This window comes from Marmota flaviventris, chromosome 4, assembly GCF_047511675.1.
Source record: "Marmota flaviventris isolate mMarFla1 chromosome 4, mMarFla1.hap1, whole genome shotgun sequence".
Classification (NCBI taxonomy): Eukaryota; Metazoa; Chordata; class Mammalia; order Rodentia; family Sciuridae; genus Marmota; species Marmota flaviventris.
The window spans coordinates 14,396,092-14,413,997 of NC_092501.1; the positions used below are offsets into that span (position 1 = coordinate 14,396,092).

General features: G+C 38.6%; 1 protein-coding gene across 1 annotated transcript in view; it reads right to left on the reverse strand.

Moving 5' to 3' along the window:
* The window catches only part of Atrnl1 (attractin like 1), a 716,444-nt gene that overhangs the window by 92,144 nt on the left and 606,394 nt on the right, over positions 1-17,906 (reverse strand). The window contains exon 28 of the mRNA XM_027930106.2: positions 3,678-3,792. Within this exon, the coding sequence (XP_027785907.2) occupies positions 3,678-3,792 (115 nt within the window). The remainder of the gene's footprint in view (positions 1-3,677; positions 3,793-17,906) is intronic.

Below are 17,906 nucleotides of genomic sequence, written 5' to 3' on the forward strand. Positions count from 1 at the left end.
TAATCTAAGGGATGAATCTGTAGAGTTTTTCTTTTGATCTCTGATCAGTTGAAAGCCGTGGGGAAGGTGGTTCACACGTGTCAGACAGACACTAACAGGGCCATGTCTAATTGTTGCTTGTTAAACATTACTGAAACAGTTGTTAGGAGAAAGAGAATGAACTCCAAAGACAATGCCATTTTAAATTTGAAATAAACCACGAGGTACTACTGAAAAGAGATGGCCAGACTAGCACCTGCATGTTTCTAAGTCACTCATTTTTTGGTGCTAACAATGTTGATTTTAATTGTCAATTTGACTGGGATCAGGGAATACATAGAAACCTGGTAAAGCAATGTTTTTGAGTGGGTCTGTGAGGCTGTTGTCCAGCGATAAGAGTGTGACTCTGAGTGAACAGGATGGGAAGATCCACCCACAACGATCCAATTGTGTGGGGACTCCAAGAGAACAGACAGGAAAGGTAAATCTCTGCCTGAGTATATCCTGGAGATGGGACACATTCCCCTTTCCTCCATATGTATAGCAGAACTCCAGCTTTCCATCTTTTGGATTCTTAATACCAGTCTTAACACCAGTGGTTCCCAAGTTCTCATCCTTTGGCCTCAGACTGATAGTTAGACCATTGGCTTCCCCAACTCTGAGGCCTTTTGACTTGGACTCAGCCATAACCAGCACCACAGGATTCTGCAGTTTTCAGACACCTGTTGTAGGACTTCATCACACACATGATCCCCTCTCAGGTACCTACGTGTAAGTTCTATTGGTTGGGCCTTTCTGGAGCACCCAGACTAATCCAATCTCCATGCTCACAGGTGCTTCTGCTTCCCATATCCCCAAATTCTCTCCTAAATGTTTTTATTCATGGCAATGAATAATGCATATGACACTAACATTTAGGGAGGAACATTTCAAAGAAGTATAAGATTTTTAAAAATATTGTAAGAAGACTTTTAACCTAAAATAAACACTAATTCAATCATTGAATAGCTACATGAAGACATAAATAGCCCAAATGCCAAGAGAAAACTCCTGGGCTCTGTCTTTCACATAGTGGGGGTAAGGGCAGGTATTTTTGTCCATGAAGACTCTCCTGTAACTCCTCCTCAATGTCCCCAACCTCCTACCTAGCATCAGTCCTGAGGGTGGCTCTCTAGAATACAGGGATCTTAGGAGAGGAACCTAAGAAACAATGAATAAATTCTATTCCAATTGTTCATTTCATTTAAGTTAACCGAGACTCAAAGATGGAAGTTCTTTTTGAAAGTCACATTTTCCAGGCTTCCGATCACACCACTACCACCACCACCATCTTCATCAACAAGAGCATTATGAACATCCTTTCTGGAATAAGGATAGCAGGAAAACATGTATGGACTTTTTGTTACCAAAAAAAAAAAAAAGTACAATAAATCAAATTTTAGCAATGAAATAGTTAATGGCAACCTTTCCCTCCCAAGCTCCCAATAATCATTGGAATGTATCTCTGCTCAAATATTGGGTGACTGTAGGTTAAGTTTTAGTTTGGTATACACACACCAAACATTTTGATAAAGAGTGGAGAAAATTATCCATTTGGTTTTTATATTGATGTCACTATTTGCCTCGTTCAGGGAAAACAGATGATAACATTAGAAAATTTCTTTCTATACATGCTGGCTTCTTTTTGCAATGAAGTCAAAAGAGTTTTTGTCTTGTTGTTTCCTGACATTTTATTATTAAAAAATCAATGATATAGAAAAATTGAGGGAATTTTATAATCAACACCAGTATATTCCCATCACCTAGATTCTATCATTAACAGTTTTCTTGTTTTATATCTGTCCATCTACTCATCTATCATATTTTTACTACATTTCAAAACAGATTCAGACAAGAGATAATACTGTATTTTAAAGGAATAGAATCAAAGAAGAGTCTTACTTCCAGAAGTATGGCTAGAAAAATTATTTGATTTTCTAAAAGACAAGAAACAAGCTCATCCTGAATTATGCACACAGTACTTATCATTCATTCTTCTGCCTCTGGAAGATGCATGTTAGCTGTTTCAGTGTTTTGTCTCCCTTTATCAACCTTGTAGACATTTTCAGTACTCATCCAAGTACTTGGCTTTCTGAAGACCTGAGCTGTTGACTATAGAGCAGTAAGTTCTTTGCCATAGATCACCAGGAAGGATTACTTGGAAGGCAGGCAGTAAGTATTTTTTGTTCTTCACTATACCCTCTAGTATACCCCCCGCCACCAGTCTTTGAATGTAGAAATACAGTGCTTTCTATGCATCATTCCTCTCATTTATGAAGAGAATTTTATATCACCTATTTATAGCCTTATCAAGGAGACCAAACGTGAAAAATAGGAGAATGTTTGCAAAGAGTATAGTTCTACACCATTTAGGATGGCACCAAGATGGCATTAAGAATCATAAAGCATCTGTAAAAAAATAGCAGAAATGATGGTCCACACTGCTACTTGGCTCTTTAAAATCAGCCAAAAAGGATTTCAAAGGTTAAAGGGACAGAGTATTGGCAGTTGTCTTCACTCTCCCCATCAGTAAGTCATCTTGTCAAGGATCTAGAAGAACCTTGGGGTATATCACAGAGACTTATTTTCATTAGTAAAGTGTTTGTTTTGGAAATCATCCCAGCTTTAAAACAATACTTCCATTAGCTGGGCACAGGACCTATAATTATCCATCTTATCTGACCAGGGCCAAACTCTTCTACTACTGCATGCCATTTACTTTGGTGCTGCTGGAAGGAGAAGAGCAAGACATTCACTCAATGTACAAGAAAGTGCAGAGAATGTCCATTTATTTGCATAAACATCTAAAAATGAACTTTGGCTAAAAATTCCTGCAACAAGATATCATTAGGTATAATGAATGATAGAAACCTTCTGTTCCCATGTACAGGAAACATTCTGCTACTTGAATAGCTAAAACTTACAAGTATAAAGTAGTATACTTTTCACTTTTAGTCTGTGGATGAACACAAATCAAGAAAAGTGAGGAGTGAGGTCAAAGCTAACTGGGGCAGCAAGAAAAGATAAAATAATTGGGGAGGCAAGTTCATCATCAATTACTGCTGCTGAGAACCTGCCAGATCTGAGGGGAATTGAATAGAAATATTTGAAATCCCCCTTGCCCTTCAAAAACATCCATTCCCCTAAGAGTTGGGTAGAGAAAACAGTAAGGAGAGAAAAAATAGTAGAAATTATAAATAGATGGAAGAGGATGTATAAGAAGAAAAGTAAGTGTGGCATGTGATCTGACTGTGAGTTATACTTACAAAATGGACAATGTCACAGGAATGAATAAACATCCATGAAGATACATATAATTACGTCTGAGACCAGACCGTGCTCTTCAGGTAGCAAAGGAGAATCTGAACAAAAACTGGCTACACTTATTCTAAGGGCGAGTTCACCTGGCCCAGGGACTCCACTGGTCTAGTCTTGGGAGCAAGAATGTGTCATAAATGCACTGAGGTGGTTATATCAAGCTATCATCCTCTGACGCCACTAAATACCCCAAATGCACAAGTCCCCTAGGGTGAAAGTTTGTATGCTAATAAAATTTTAGCATGCTCTAAATTAGGACCTGTAAAGGTCCTTACTGTGCTATTTAGCAGTACTCTTTCTTCTTTTCAGTCTAACTGCTGTTGGCTCCTCCTTTACCATACCTGACTGCCCAGGTGGTGGTGCCCCTGATGATCCTCGTGGTAGACAAAGAAACACCGTCAGAACTGCAGCTCTGTTTCCTGCACAGGGTTCGATGGCTATGGGTTTGGGAGCCCCCTGAAAAAGAAAACTCAAGTAAGTTTGTGTAGTTGGCGCGACATTACTGTTCTACTTTCCACTCTGTCCCTCTTCCAGTCAGCCCAACTGCACAGTCCTAGTTATCAGGGACACACCCTGGGTCATTTTAACTCTGGTCCAGCGTAGACATGCAATCCCTTTTTATTAGAACAAATGAATGCACCCCTCTATATCTGATGTGCGGCTAGTGAGCCACAAAGTTATGCAATGTTTGTTGTTTCTTCCCAATTATTTCCTCTCACTAATAACATTACACACAACCCCATTTATTTAATTAAGCGATCACCATTCCAAATATTCTGTTGGCGTACCTTTATTTATTTTTTTTTACTTTTTAAATTTATGTTTACTATCTGTATTTAAAGTGTACAACATGTTTTGGTACATATATACATGTTGAAATTATTACTATGGTCAAGCAAATTCATACATCCATCACTTCACATAGTTAACATTTTCCTTTCTGTGATAAAAGAACCAAATGTCCATACTCTTAGCAAGATTTCATTATGCCACACAATGTTATTCATTATAGCCCCCCTGCTAAACACTAGATCTCTTGATTTATTTTTCCTATGAAGTACAAGTTTATATCCTTTGACTCACATCTCCCTGTTCTCTATCCCTCTCTGTCCTGGGGTACTCCATTCTCCTCTCTGCTTGTATATACTTGACTTCTTTAAAAAATTCACATGTGAGTTCATGTTGAACTATCTTTAATATCACTTTAGTGACATACATATTTCATCATCACCCACAAATACACTGGTATATGTAATGTAATAGAAATTAATAAAGTAAATGAATATGTGATAATGAGAATAATAGTAAGCCAGGTATGGTGGTACACACCTATAATCCCAGTGGCTCAGGAGACTGAAACAAGAGGATCATGAGTTCAAAGCCAGCTTCAGCAATGGCGAGGTGCTAAGCAACTCAGTGAGACCCTGTCTCTAAATAAAATACAAAATAGGGCTGGGATGTGGTTCAGTGGTGGAGTGCCCCTAAGTTAAGTTAAATCTTCAGTAAACCCCCCACCAAAAAAAAAAAAGAAGAATGATAGTAATATTAGTGTTTCAGTGCTAATTATGGATGAGAGTTAAAAGTGACTTACATATATTAATTTACGTAAATCTTACAACAACCTGAATACAATGAGAACCTGAAGGAAGAGGTTAAAAACACTTCCTCAATTCATATAGCTGGGAAGAAGTAGCAAGGCTGGCATTTAAGCTCAGGCAGACTGCCTCCTGAGTCTATGTTCTTAAAACACACAACACAGGGCTGGGGATGTGGCTCAAGCGGTAATGCGTTTGCCTGGCATGCGCTGGGCGCTGGGTTCGATCCTCAGCACCACATAAAAATAAAATAAAGATGTTGTGTCTAACTGAAAAATAAATATTAAAAAAGTCTCTCTCCTTCTCTCTCTCTTTAAAACAAAACAAAACAAAACAAAATCCACACACAACACAGCTTATGACATGTGCACATACAAGCATGTGCCACCCCCACATAAAGATATGCTCAAGCACACACATGTGCACACCCCCACCTGCACACAAACGTATACACAGAATTTAAATACAATGTAATCTTTGAAACAGTGAGGATATCATTTTATCCTAGGAAAGGCTGTTTTGGCTCTATCATTCATAGAACTATAGGTGAGACATGGCTGCTATAGCAAAGCGACATCTCTGCAAAAAGGCAAAATTAAAAAGAAAAAATGCTGCGGCCTTAATCATTAGAACAAATGCTTTATTCAGTTTTTTTTCCCCCACTGATAATATTTGAACTTTTCAAAAGAAATATAGACGTATGTAGTCATTCACCTAGAATATTCTAGAATATTGCCATTTCCAGAAAGTTTAACGAGGCATTAAAGATAAAATATGTCCCCTTTCATGTAAAACTTAGACTGAAATTTCTGGTGAAAACGGTTTTATGTGGTTATAAAGGATTTCTCCTTTATAGCAACATAAATCTCATGTTTTAAAATTATCCTCATATAGATACATTTTGGGAGTTTTCAATATAAAGGTGAAAGTGGCCATGGTAGTAGAAGCAAAGGGCATTAAAATGTTTCAAGAAAATGCTCTTGGCCATGTTGCATTACTTACATCAAATGCATGAACTACGGTTTCATACTTTAAAGCTTATATTTAATTTAACAGACTTATTTTTAAAAAATGTTAAGTCAAAATCAGCATAAGCACATAGATATTCTCCGATGATGTAAATATTTAGAGAATAGGCATGTCGTAGTCCAAGCTAAAAGAAAAATACTATGAATGCTTCCAACCATATTTCTAGGCAACTAAAATTTATTTTAATTTAGTAAAAGCAAAGTATATTTAAAGGTCAATTGGTTAAAATATACTAAGAGAATGTAAAATGAAGTCAAAGTTTAAATAATAGGAACTTATTAGAAATACCCAAATCCCTTTCACTATGTCTAAGAAATAACTGATAGTTTCCATCTCCAGGCAAGTTTATCTCTCTTAGTTTCCAGTTTTCTGTGTAACATCTGACATTACTTAGAATATACAAAGTCATGGTAAAAACAACTTGATTGCAAAAATTAGAATAAAATTTTATGATTACAGAAAAAATGTTGAGAAACCAGAGTTTCTTGGTTTAGGGAATTTAGAAAAATAGTAAGATTTGGTAGTGTGTCAGCTGATCATGTTGCCAGGCTACCTTAGAACTTTTTTAACACCAGCACAGAAAGATTTTAAATATCAAATGCTGGTGTTTAAATATCAAAAGCATCAATGGAGAGAAAAATTAGTAAAAGATAACTGTAATTTCCAGTGGAATATGGCCTAATTATTTAACACTTCAAACTTCAGCGATTCAGTAAAGGACTGTGAGTATAACATCTTGACCTCAGAAAAGGAACAAGGCCTACATAAAAGCTAATTCTGTAATATCTCCCTTAGAGTAATTCTCTCACTCTTACTTCTATTGCTATTATACAGAAAACATTTTTAAATCTCTTTATATTGATAAACTATATAAAAGATTATAATTCTATTTTATAATCAAATTGGCTTAAACTTGGTCTATATTTAGCTATAAGAACTTTTATAAGAGGGTATTTGCAAAAACATGAATTATTCATTATGTTTAAAATATTAGTTGCTAGCACAGTTCTTTGGCAGTTCTGGAAGGAATCCACATAATTTGTAAAAATTATTTCCAAAGACTTTGTGGATAATATCACTTTCAGTACAGGATTCAAATTTTTTTTTAACAAAGGGACACTTAGCACCTGGATTTCACAGCAGAAAACAGCAAAACCCCACGAATGATAATATTTCTAATACCTTGAGGTTTCTTAGTTGTTTTGCAATAAATACATAAGCGTGAATCAAAATCATTTCACAATGACATAACATGTTCACTGAACTGTGCAATTTATCATGTGTTTTCCATGGCTGCCTTTGAGAGAGATAAGGCAAGGGTTGGTTTGCCTACAGCACTCCGCAACTGAGATTTACTTCGAGGCATTTTCATATTTGTTGTACTGCAAAGAGCTGGTGTTAGACTGTGCCAGAAAACATCCCTGACAGTTATGTAATTAGTCCTTGTTTATTAAGCACACAGCACTTTTACAAAAGACTTATCTGGATCACTCTAGTGTTTTTGAAACTGCTGTACTCTTATTTTCAAGTCATTATTTTGAGGGGCAAAACATTTTATGTTAAACTCTTTCCATTTTTAGCTACCAGAGACAAGTTACCAGAGAAGCTTCTGGAAGCTTAGGGATTTCAAGATTATGGCTCTTAAAATGCATAATGTGTTCTGAAAGGGAGACGGCCAGCTGAACCCAAGATCTCCTGGAAACTGCCACCACATGAGTTGCTGCAGGTCTAAGAAACACCAATGGGCAAAGCTGGTTCCCTGTTTCTTCTTCTGCTGGCCCTTGCCAAGGGTGGGTGAGCCAAGGAGCTGCTTCTAGAGATCATGCTGAGGCTAGTCACTGGAAACCTAGACCTCGCAATTAGGGACTCAACAGAACCATGTGGTGCCTTTGGACTAGCCATTACAATTAAGCCAGGTTAACTCTTGATACTCAAGGACTCAGAAGGTTACAAAAAAAGATGTTATGTCCCTTCTCAAAAACTTTCAATAGTCCCAAAGTAGGACTTACAAACTCAAATTCCTTCAAGGCCCAGGTTGGTAACTTAATAATAATAGCTAATATTTATTAAAGGCTTACAATATATCTGGTGCTATAATAACATTTACATGATCTAATCATACCCCATGATGTGGGACTGTTTCCATTTTACAGGTGATGAAACTAAAGCTCAAAGAGTAAACTCTTATATTAAAAGTAATATAATCAGGCTGCCAACCTGGTAGGTGGTAAAATCAGGATTTGGCCTATGCCAGTTACCTTCACAGCCTGGGTGACTAAGCTGAGTCTAGACTGTGCATACCAGTTAAGAAGACTGACTTAATTTCCAGGTAAGACAATAAAAAGTGGTAGGCAATGATTAGCTTTTAAGACATTAAATTTTAAACTATCTGCCAACCAAAAGAACATCTGGGGTCCAAATGGACTTGAGGGCTGACACTTTATGATCTCTGTGGACTGAGTTCAAATGGCATACCAGGGCCACCAGTCTTAATGTCTACTCCCTTATCAAACTTTATCTTTTATTTTTGACAATTTCTGTCCTACAATCTCACTGTCCCACAACGGTGTCCAGGGATTCCAGGGGTTCTGCACCTGCTTCACTCAGAGTCCTTCCACTGTCTTGGACATCCTTCCCACAGGTCTCTTACTTTTCTGATCTTAAGCATCCCTCAAAGCTGGCTCAGCTGTCACCTCATCCATGACGCCTTCCCTGGTCTGAGGTTCTTAGTCCTACCTTTTTACTTTGTTTTTCCTCTTATGGTTCTCTTTATTTTTTCCCTTGAATGACAGTTGTGCACACAGTCTCTCGACCCATTAATCAAGCTCATCGTGGGCAGGTCCTGTTTGTTATACTCCCTGTACTCACTTCTCTTTGAAATGCCCATAGTCTGTGCCAACTTTTGGGGACTTGTATCTCCCCATCTATTATTATAGGTATTGATATACATGTCATATGTCCCTGATCCTCTAAGGCAGGCACCATTTTTGATTCTTCTTCATCGTACCTGTAGCTTCTATTATGGTGTCTTGAACGTAGATGAAAAAGCAAAGGGATGAATGAATGAACTTGTCACAGAGGCCACACAATGAGATTACTATAAGGCATGATAATTTCTATCTAAATTATTAATATTAAAGAAAGACGTTCAGAAGAGAAATAAGAAATGATTGGGTTGTGAGAGTCTTAACCCAATCAGTGAATTAATCTGCTGATAGGGATTAACTGAGTGGTAACTGGAGGGGTAAGGTGTGGCTGGAGGAGGTGGGAATTGGGGCGTGGCTTTGGCTTTTATATATGTATTTTATATATATGTAACTGTTGAGTGGAGTCTCTCCCTTTCTCTGCTTTTTGATCAACATGTGGGCTGTTTCCCTTCCATACTCTTCCTCCATGATGTTCTGCCTCACCTCGAGCCCCCAGGAATGGAGCCTGCTGTCTGGGGTTTGAGACCTCTGAAACTATGAGCCCTCAAGTAAACTTTTTCTTCTCTACAATTGTTCTGGTCAGGTCTTTAAGTCACACCAGTGAAAAAGCGGACTAAAACATTGACATTAAGAGAGATGAGATGATATTCTCAGGGTAGCACAGCTAGCGAGTGGCACATTCAGGATTGGAACTCAGATCTGTAAGATTCTAGTATCTAGTTCCTAATCTAGGTTATAACTATACCCCAATACTAGGTTATGCTAGGTTCTAAGAATACAGTATTACTAAAAATATGTAACTTAAGGCCAAGGAGCTTCTCATTCTCTCAGCTTGGCTGTTTATAGCAGAAACCAAGCTAGGATTTCAGTAATGAAGTTTACACACATATACATGTCCCATTCCTGACCAGCATTCAGAACACATGAATCCAGGGCCAGCTTTGGTATTGTCTAGGTGGGTGATCTTGAGTATGTTACTGAGTCAGTTGCCCCAAAAGGAACATGAGCGATAGATTGGATGATTTTTAGGGTCTCTCTCTTCTTCAACATTCTGTGATTATGATTTATGGATAACCTCCAGAATCAGTGACATACCAATACTTCATACCATGTCTAAATGTAGTGAAATTTAAAAATTTCCAATCTGTAGTAATTTTTTTCCTGCCCAGGCATTTTAAATGGCACATCTAATTATAAAGAGCGTTATTATACCATATGATGAATACATCACATAAGACTAAATGGCCACCATCGCATGCCAAAAAAGCAATTAGAAAATTGAATCAAAGAATTAAGGATTGATGTGGATATGTTATACCTGTCAGCAGTAATAAGTGTTTTGACAAGATCAGAATAAAGTCTGACAGTGTGCACAAATACTAATCTGATACATGAGTGAAATATTAAAAATGCAAACAACTGCACATTAATCATGCCAACATTTCCCTTCTAAAACACATTTAATGCTATTCTTATCAGAATCCATCTATAAATAAAAATGAGTCCTTTTCAACAGTTTGCATGACTTGTTATTTGCAGTTTAATGAATGTTTATATTGATATGAAATTTAGTTTTAGTCAAATTGAATTAATTTACTGAACATTGAATTAAGTCAGACTAGGGGCTAGGCTCACAGCTAATCAAGTGTGTTGATCCCGTAGGATCAACAAATACCAAGATTCCAGATCTCAAGAACAGATTCTCTGATTTCATTGTTTAGACTTGGGGAAAAAAATCAAAGTGGAAATCATATTGTTTCCTCATTTACTTTTTGCTTTACATGAAATGATAAATGGGAAAATATATTAGCTGGCTTTACTTAGTAGGAGAAAAATTCATACTAATAAGAGAAATTAACCTAATGGGCACTTCCAAAACCAGGGTTAAACTACATTAGAAGCCAATTCAAAGAGAATAAAGTACTACATGTGGGAATAGGTAGAGGAATAAAATATAATATTCACAGAATTAGTATGCAGTTCCTGAGATTCTAAATGTACTCAAACTGTAAACTATTTTTATATCACACTAAATATTTTTCCTTGTTTGAAATGCCTCCATGTTCAAGCTCTGTTCTTAACAGACACAAGCATATGCACAAAAACACACACAAACTGAAGATTTATATTTGCAGTAGGTCTTATTTAACTGAGTTTTACTGTCATTTTAACTGTATGGCAGTGACTTGGAGAGTGAGGAGGCCGGATTGTGACAGCGGCAGTGTTGCCATGTATTTTCCCAAGGCACTTAGGTCCCAGAAAAAGTAAAATGGGAAAAACACTATCTCTTTTAGAAATTTAATCATGCTTTTCTCAGAGTTGGTTAATAAATAAGAATGTTCACACAGAAGGTGACTTTGAATAGATTATCTTTCAAAATTCATTCCTAATAATATTTTTCAAAATTTCAAAATAGTTATCTATGAAATAATTGTCATACCTAGATTTTTAATAGTCTATACTTTTCTCTGTAGTTCAGTGCAAAAAGGAACTTAACCACTGTAGTTCATGTGTGAATTTCTTATTTTAAAAAAAATATTTTATTTTTTAGTTGTAGTTGGACACAACACCTTTATTTCACTTGTTCAGTTTTGTATGAGGTGCTGAGGATTGAACCCAGGGTCTCGCACATGCGAGGCGAGTGCTCTACTGCTGAGCCACAACCTCAGCCCTCATGTGTGAATTTCAAAAGTGATTCCATCCTTTCTGGCCTTGAAAAGTACTGTTAAGTGTGAGGGACCATGTCTCCCCAATCAACTGAACTCCCATGTTGCTCACGCCCAGGCTTGTGTTTCTGCCCACCTGGACTACCTGCTAACACCTACCATTTCTGCAAGATCAGACTCCAGCCTCTCTATCTGAAAGAAGTTAGCCCAGGTCAACCTAGGCCATGCCTGCACCTTCTCTGCTCTATCTCAGCAACTAGGAGTAAATCACTTTCCCTTTAACCAAAATTGAGAGACAGTATAACACAGTGTAAGAGAACAATCCTTAGCTACCAACTAACCAAGTTCAAGGCTGTGCTTGCTTCCAGATGTGAGCTTGGTCAAATCATTTAACCTCTCTGTACCTCCAGTTTCTCATCTGTAAAATGGATCTAAAATACCTTATTCCCAGTGTTGCTATGAGGACTAAGAGAAATGTAGATATAAATATATACTCCCATTAGTATATCTATATCTATATCTTACTATATAAATGTATAAACATATAGTAAGTAGTACTTGGTAAGAGTCAGCTATTATTGTTATACCTTTCTATCCAGTTCTCACTTTGCTTTGAAATTGTTCTTTATTCCATTTGAAGATGCTCAACTCAAAAGTAAGTCATTTGAAGGCAGAGGACATATTTTGAAAATCTCTGTTAGTGACTTGAAATCAATCAATTAAGAAATTTAGCTGGGCTTGGTGTATCATGCCTGTAATCTCAGCAGCTCAGGAGGCTGAGGGAGAAGGATCACGAGTTCAAAGCCAGCCTCAGCAAAAGTGAGGCACTAAGCAACTCAGTAAGACCCTGTCTCTAAGTAAAATACACACTAGGTCTAGGGATGTGGCTCAGTGGTCCAGTGGCCCTAAGGTCAAGCCCCAGTATTCAACCCCCACCCCGCAATCAAAAAGAAAAAGGAAATAAATTCAGCCTCCAGGAGAAAATTCTTTTGGGTGTTGGGCGCTTATAGGATGGAGAAAAGCTAATCCCAGTGCCAGCCTTCCCGCACATGGCACATCAACGCTGTCATGGAGGGTCTGCCTACTTTCCCACTCTTGTTCCTGGTCTTATAGTCTTAGCTGTCAGCCTTATCTGTTGCATAGAGTAGAGTAGACCTTTCCTGGCACCTATGACTGGGTTGTTCAATAAATATTTCATGAATAAATGGGTATTGGCTTTTTCCCTTTTGGAATAGTGTATAAGGTAAATCTTAATTTTGTGGCAGAATCTTATGAAGAAAACTTTAATCTAGAGCAGACAGATGTAAACCAATAGGAAAGTTAGAAAATCCAAATCTTAGTATTATTCCCAGAATGGTCCCTTTCAAAACGTGTTATGCCATTAATGCAGCATCGCCTTGGGAACATAGCCAGTAGGTCAATTCTATTTAAAAGGCAAACACACCAGCTACTGCGTTAGAGGCCACAGAAGCCACAGAACCCACTCTGGTGGAGCATCCTCCCAAGCTGACTGCCACTCAGATGACTTCTGAGCTGAGTGCCCAGCAGTTATGCTCTGAGCTCTAGGCAGGGGAGTGGAGAAGGTAGGAGAGGATCTGAGAAGTGCTGGAAAGATGTCACCTTGCAGTGGATGGCCAGGAGTGAACAGGCAGATGGTTTGTCTGGGAAATTGCTGGGAGTTCTCTGGGGATAGAGCCTTGAAATTGTTCTGAAAAGAGCGATGAGGCCTGAGGGTAAAATTAGGGCCCTCCAAGCAATTCAGGCCCTTCATCAGCCCCCTGGCACTCTCCTGGTCATGACTGGGATTATTGCTACCTACTTTACACATCGTGGTACATGGTGAGCTGCTGTATCAAACGTCATCCCAGAAAGACTTGACAAACTATCAGGAACTTGGCACTCTTTTACTAAACCATTGGCCAAATCTGTTCCACCAAGTGCACATTAAATTAAAACATTTACTTCTGAAACTTCAATCATAAAAGTAAATCAAGAAGCGCTATGAAAACCACTGTCAGCAGAAAGAACAAAAGTGCAGATTTGGCAATATTCTTAATGAGGAATCAAGTGTTAATAGATCCAGCATAATAAATGACTTTCTACTATGATTGCCATACCAATCAAACCTTTTATAAGTAACAAAAGCATGGGCAAAACTCCGAATGAAAGAGTTTATTTGACTTGTTCCAGAAATACAGACATAATTACCATTCAGTAAAATCTGTCTGGGTCTCTCAGAAGGGTCATTGTGGATGAAAGTTCTCCTAGAAAACTGAACATTAACCCTACAAGGCCCAAGACATTGCCACTTTAAGGTTTTTTTTTTTTTTTAATTTTTTTTAACTAGTGTTAAATTGCTTAAAATAAATATCCCTTTCTTTGTTTTTCTACCAGACTACAGTACATTTAATATTGTCTTGATGCTCCATGATCAACATTACAAGTATCAGTTTTCACATTCTGCTGAAGACACATGGAACTGCTTATGTGTACATGAGCAGCTGGAGCCTAGGGATTTCTTCTCTTCCCTCCCTTCTGCACTGCCCCTGAAGCCACCAATGCCATCTTGTTCAGTGCTTATTGTTTTACTTTATATAAAGGCAGTCTAAGGATCCTGTGGCTGCCAGTGAGTGACATGGCTGCTTTTCCACAAAACACATCCATTATGATGCAAAGGTTGAAATGATATTTGCAAATGCAAATGTTTGATATTCAGAAGGACTTTTCTTATCCTCCACAGTACCATCTTCCTGTTGCTGTGGGCGTAGTAACCTGTCAGCATCTTTCCAGCACAGCCTCATTTCGAAATTCCTAGACCCATGGACCACACACATCTCCTTGACAGTTTGTAACAATCCTCATATGTCCCTTGAAGTTTGTAGGCAGGTGAACCTAACTAGTTTCAAGATTTTGACAAAAGACTTTGGGAATAATCTTACTCTAAAGTCTAGTAATGCTTCAACAGGCCCAAATGGCTTTATGGCTTGTGAAGCAGGCTTAGGTTCAAATCTCAGGGGATCTCAGGAAAATGATTTAATGTTTCTGTGCCTCAGCTTCTCTACATCAAAAATAGAGATATAATAACTATCTTCAAGGTTATGCTGAGGATTATAAAAGCTAATACATGCATAAGACACTTTGCATAGTGACTGGGCAAAAGTAGTTGCCTAAATTTTTATATTAGGTCAGATCATTTACTTATATAATTTCTGTTAGTTAAAACAATTGAATATCAGCATTTTTTTTTATATGTTTTGGCCTTAGCAATTCCCTTCCTCTTCCTCTAAATTTGTTTTAGTGACCCATGGTAGGGAAGTAAGAGAGATTTATATGTCAAGATGTTTTCTAATCCCTCTCTCTCTTCCTGCATCATTTCATTCTCTCAGACTTGGTCCCAAAGTCTGGGAGCAGTATTCTAGTGTGTGTGCATTAAAGTTGGAACCAAGTTCCAAGCTCAGACATTAGCCTATTATGGGGAAGATGATCATTGATCAATGCAAATGTTTGAAAGTTCAGAGGCAAAAGTCATTTCCAACGATACATATTCTACCAACCTTTCTGCTTGCACAGCAAAGAGAAAAATATTTTATGGATGGATATGCTTAGAAATGCCCCTAAGTGTGTTCTTAGGTGCCTCTAGTTGCCCCAGAAAGTCTCTTTGTGTGCCAGTTCTCTCTCCACTATTTGGTAAATTGATATTTCCTTAATTTTATAATCAAGTGGGCTAATGGGAAAATGAGAGGAAAGATGGCAGAAGGCAGAGAATGTTTGTTACACATTTAGCAGTACCATGGGGTCCTCTTGCAGGCACGTGGATCATTCCCAGATTCCCTGGAACCCCCAAGACAGGACTTGTTACTCTTTTCTTTGACTTGAGATGTGTGGATTTATTTCCTGTGGCCAAATAAAATATATTCACATAGCATCCCTTTTGGTGTTTTCCTCAAACTATTTGATTGTGTGAACTACCTCATCAGAGCTTGCTTTGAAAAGCTAAGTATATGAAAGTGAATAAAATATCTAAATCGTTTTCTTCCCAAAGCTCCTTTTTGAGTATGACTAAAAATTAATGGCCAGAGTCTGTGTAATGATGCTTCCCCTGGTTGTACTCATGCTGCCGAATCAACTCCCTCTTGGTGCTAGTAATTACCTAATTGATTAAGCCTGGAGGAGCCTTCTGTCACTGGGTGTGGCCTGCTGCACACATCTGGCTCACTATGTTTTCTTTAAAAAGGATGGCAGAAGGATTAAAGTAACCACAGCACAAATACAGATATCAGTGGGGAACAAATCTTGCTCATTTCCCCAGCTGGTCTCTGTAGTAGGCTAATTAGTTCTCCCTAAAAGTTCACGTCCACCCAGAACCTGAAAATGTAACTTTGTTTGGAAATAGGGCCTTTGCAGGTGTACTTAATCAAGAGTAGTTAACAGGTCACGCTAGGTTAAGGTAGAACTGGTACCTTTTTAAGAAGAGGGGAGACCACATAGGGACAACACACAGAAGAGACTACCATGTGAAACAGAAAGGGACTGCAGAGGTGTGTCCACAAGGCAAGGAGTACCAAGGTCTGCTGACAACCACAAGCAAGCAGCTTGGAGACCGGCAAGGAAGAAATTCTCCCTCAGGGCCAAAGAAGGAACCAACTTGGACAACACCTTCATTTCAGACTCCTGGCCTCCAGCACTTGTTTTAAGCCATCAAACTAATACAAATTAATGCAGTTTCCTAGTCTTAAGCCAAACTCTGAGAAAATGGTCAGGGAATATCAATTGCTTGCTATCTTTTTGTTGTGTTTTGGAAATAATCATGTAGTGTGATAACTGAACTACGACCATTCCCAATACCCCAGCACACTTCCTCGATTTTGGGATGATTCAAGCCACTTTCATTTGAGAAATAGGAAAAATACCATATAGAATAGCAAAAGCCAATGGCAAAATTCATTTAGTTACCTGAGTTCTGTGATCATCATACAATTAATGACATTTATAAAATTGGAAATACCATAGTGACTTCTCAAAGTGTAGACCGTCTATGCTGTATGTTGGAAGCTCTAGGAATCAGATTCTGAGACTCCCAGATGAGTGCAGCAGGTTTATTGGGAAGTAGCTTTGGGAACGACGACATCTGCCTAGAGCGACAGGAGCAGGGATGGTGGAGGGAGAGGTCGGACCCGAGCAGGGTGGTCCTTCCAGGGCTGGTGACCTCCTGGGTGGGGCCGTCCCGGGGGACAGACCTAACTCTGGGAGGGGACAGCTTTCCTGGAGGATGAATGAGCTCTGAGCTGTGAAGAGTCAGGCTCAGTCATGAAGGGAGGTGCAGGGCCACACACCCAGCCCCATTACCACATTTGTGATTTTAAACACAACTCTGCTCATTATTAGCTAAGGAAGTTCTTTGGCCGCACACAGTTCAATATGTCATGCTATGGAGAATACTGCTGGACATCTATACTTCCATTTCTCACAGAATTTTTTGAAGCTGCTATATTGTCACGGTTACTATCCCTCACAGAAGAGGGCTTACTTTGGACAAAAATTATGATTTCAGTGCCAGCACCATAGTTAGGTCAATAATCCAAAGAACTGAGTAAGCAGCACTCAGTATTTTATTTCTCATACTTGGTATTCAACTGAGTCAATTATTTTACTTTTGTAATTCATGAAACTTCCAGAGAAAGAGGCCATCATTATTCTGCGTGTGGGTACAGTGGGGGATGACATCATTTATTACTCTTACTGAGGTCTGTAAGGCATCAACAGGAATGGCAGAGGACAGACCCATTTCTTCAGTTTGCCTAAGTCACATTCTTTTAGGAAATTGCAACTTTATATGTCTTTTCTCAAAAATCAATAATAATGTCAACTGTTATTTATTGGCATTTATTGGTTGTTGAGCTCTCTCTTGGGCTGGCAGAGGAGCAAGAGCAGTTGCTGGACACTGTGCCAACTAGTAATCCATGTTCCCTGTATTAGCAAGGTTACAAGATTTTCTGAACCCAGATCATGATTAAGTCATATTGATTGCCATGAAGCAGATGAAACCCATCAAGGGCAACATTTCCATCACTACTTTCAAGATACAGTTGGTTCCTACCACAGGAAGGCAAAAGGATACACTCCAGGGTGGCTTCACAACCTCGAGGAGGGACACGTGGTGAGGCAGCTGGTGCAGTACGGGGTGACAATGCTGTAGTCCTATGAGGCAGGCTTCCTGTTGGAGAAGAAACCAGGGCGGTGCTTTCCTAATACCGATTCCCAGTCTGGCACCAACTCCAGGCCTGCTGTGAGGCTCCTTTGGGGAAGGCAAGTGGAATTAATCATGTCACCTCACTGAGCTGGCTGGCAGAATG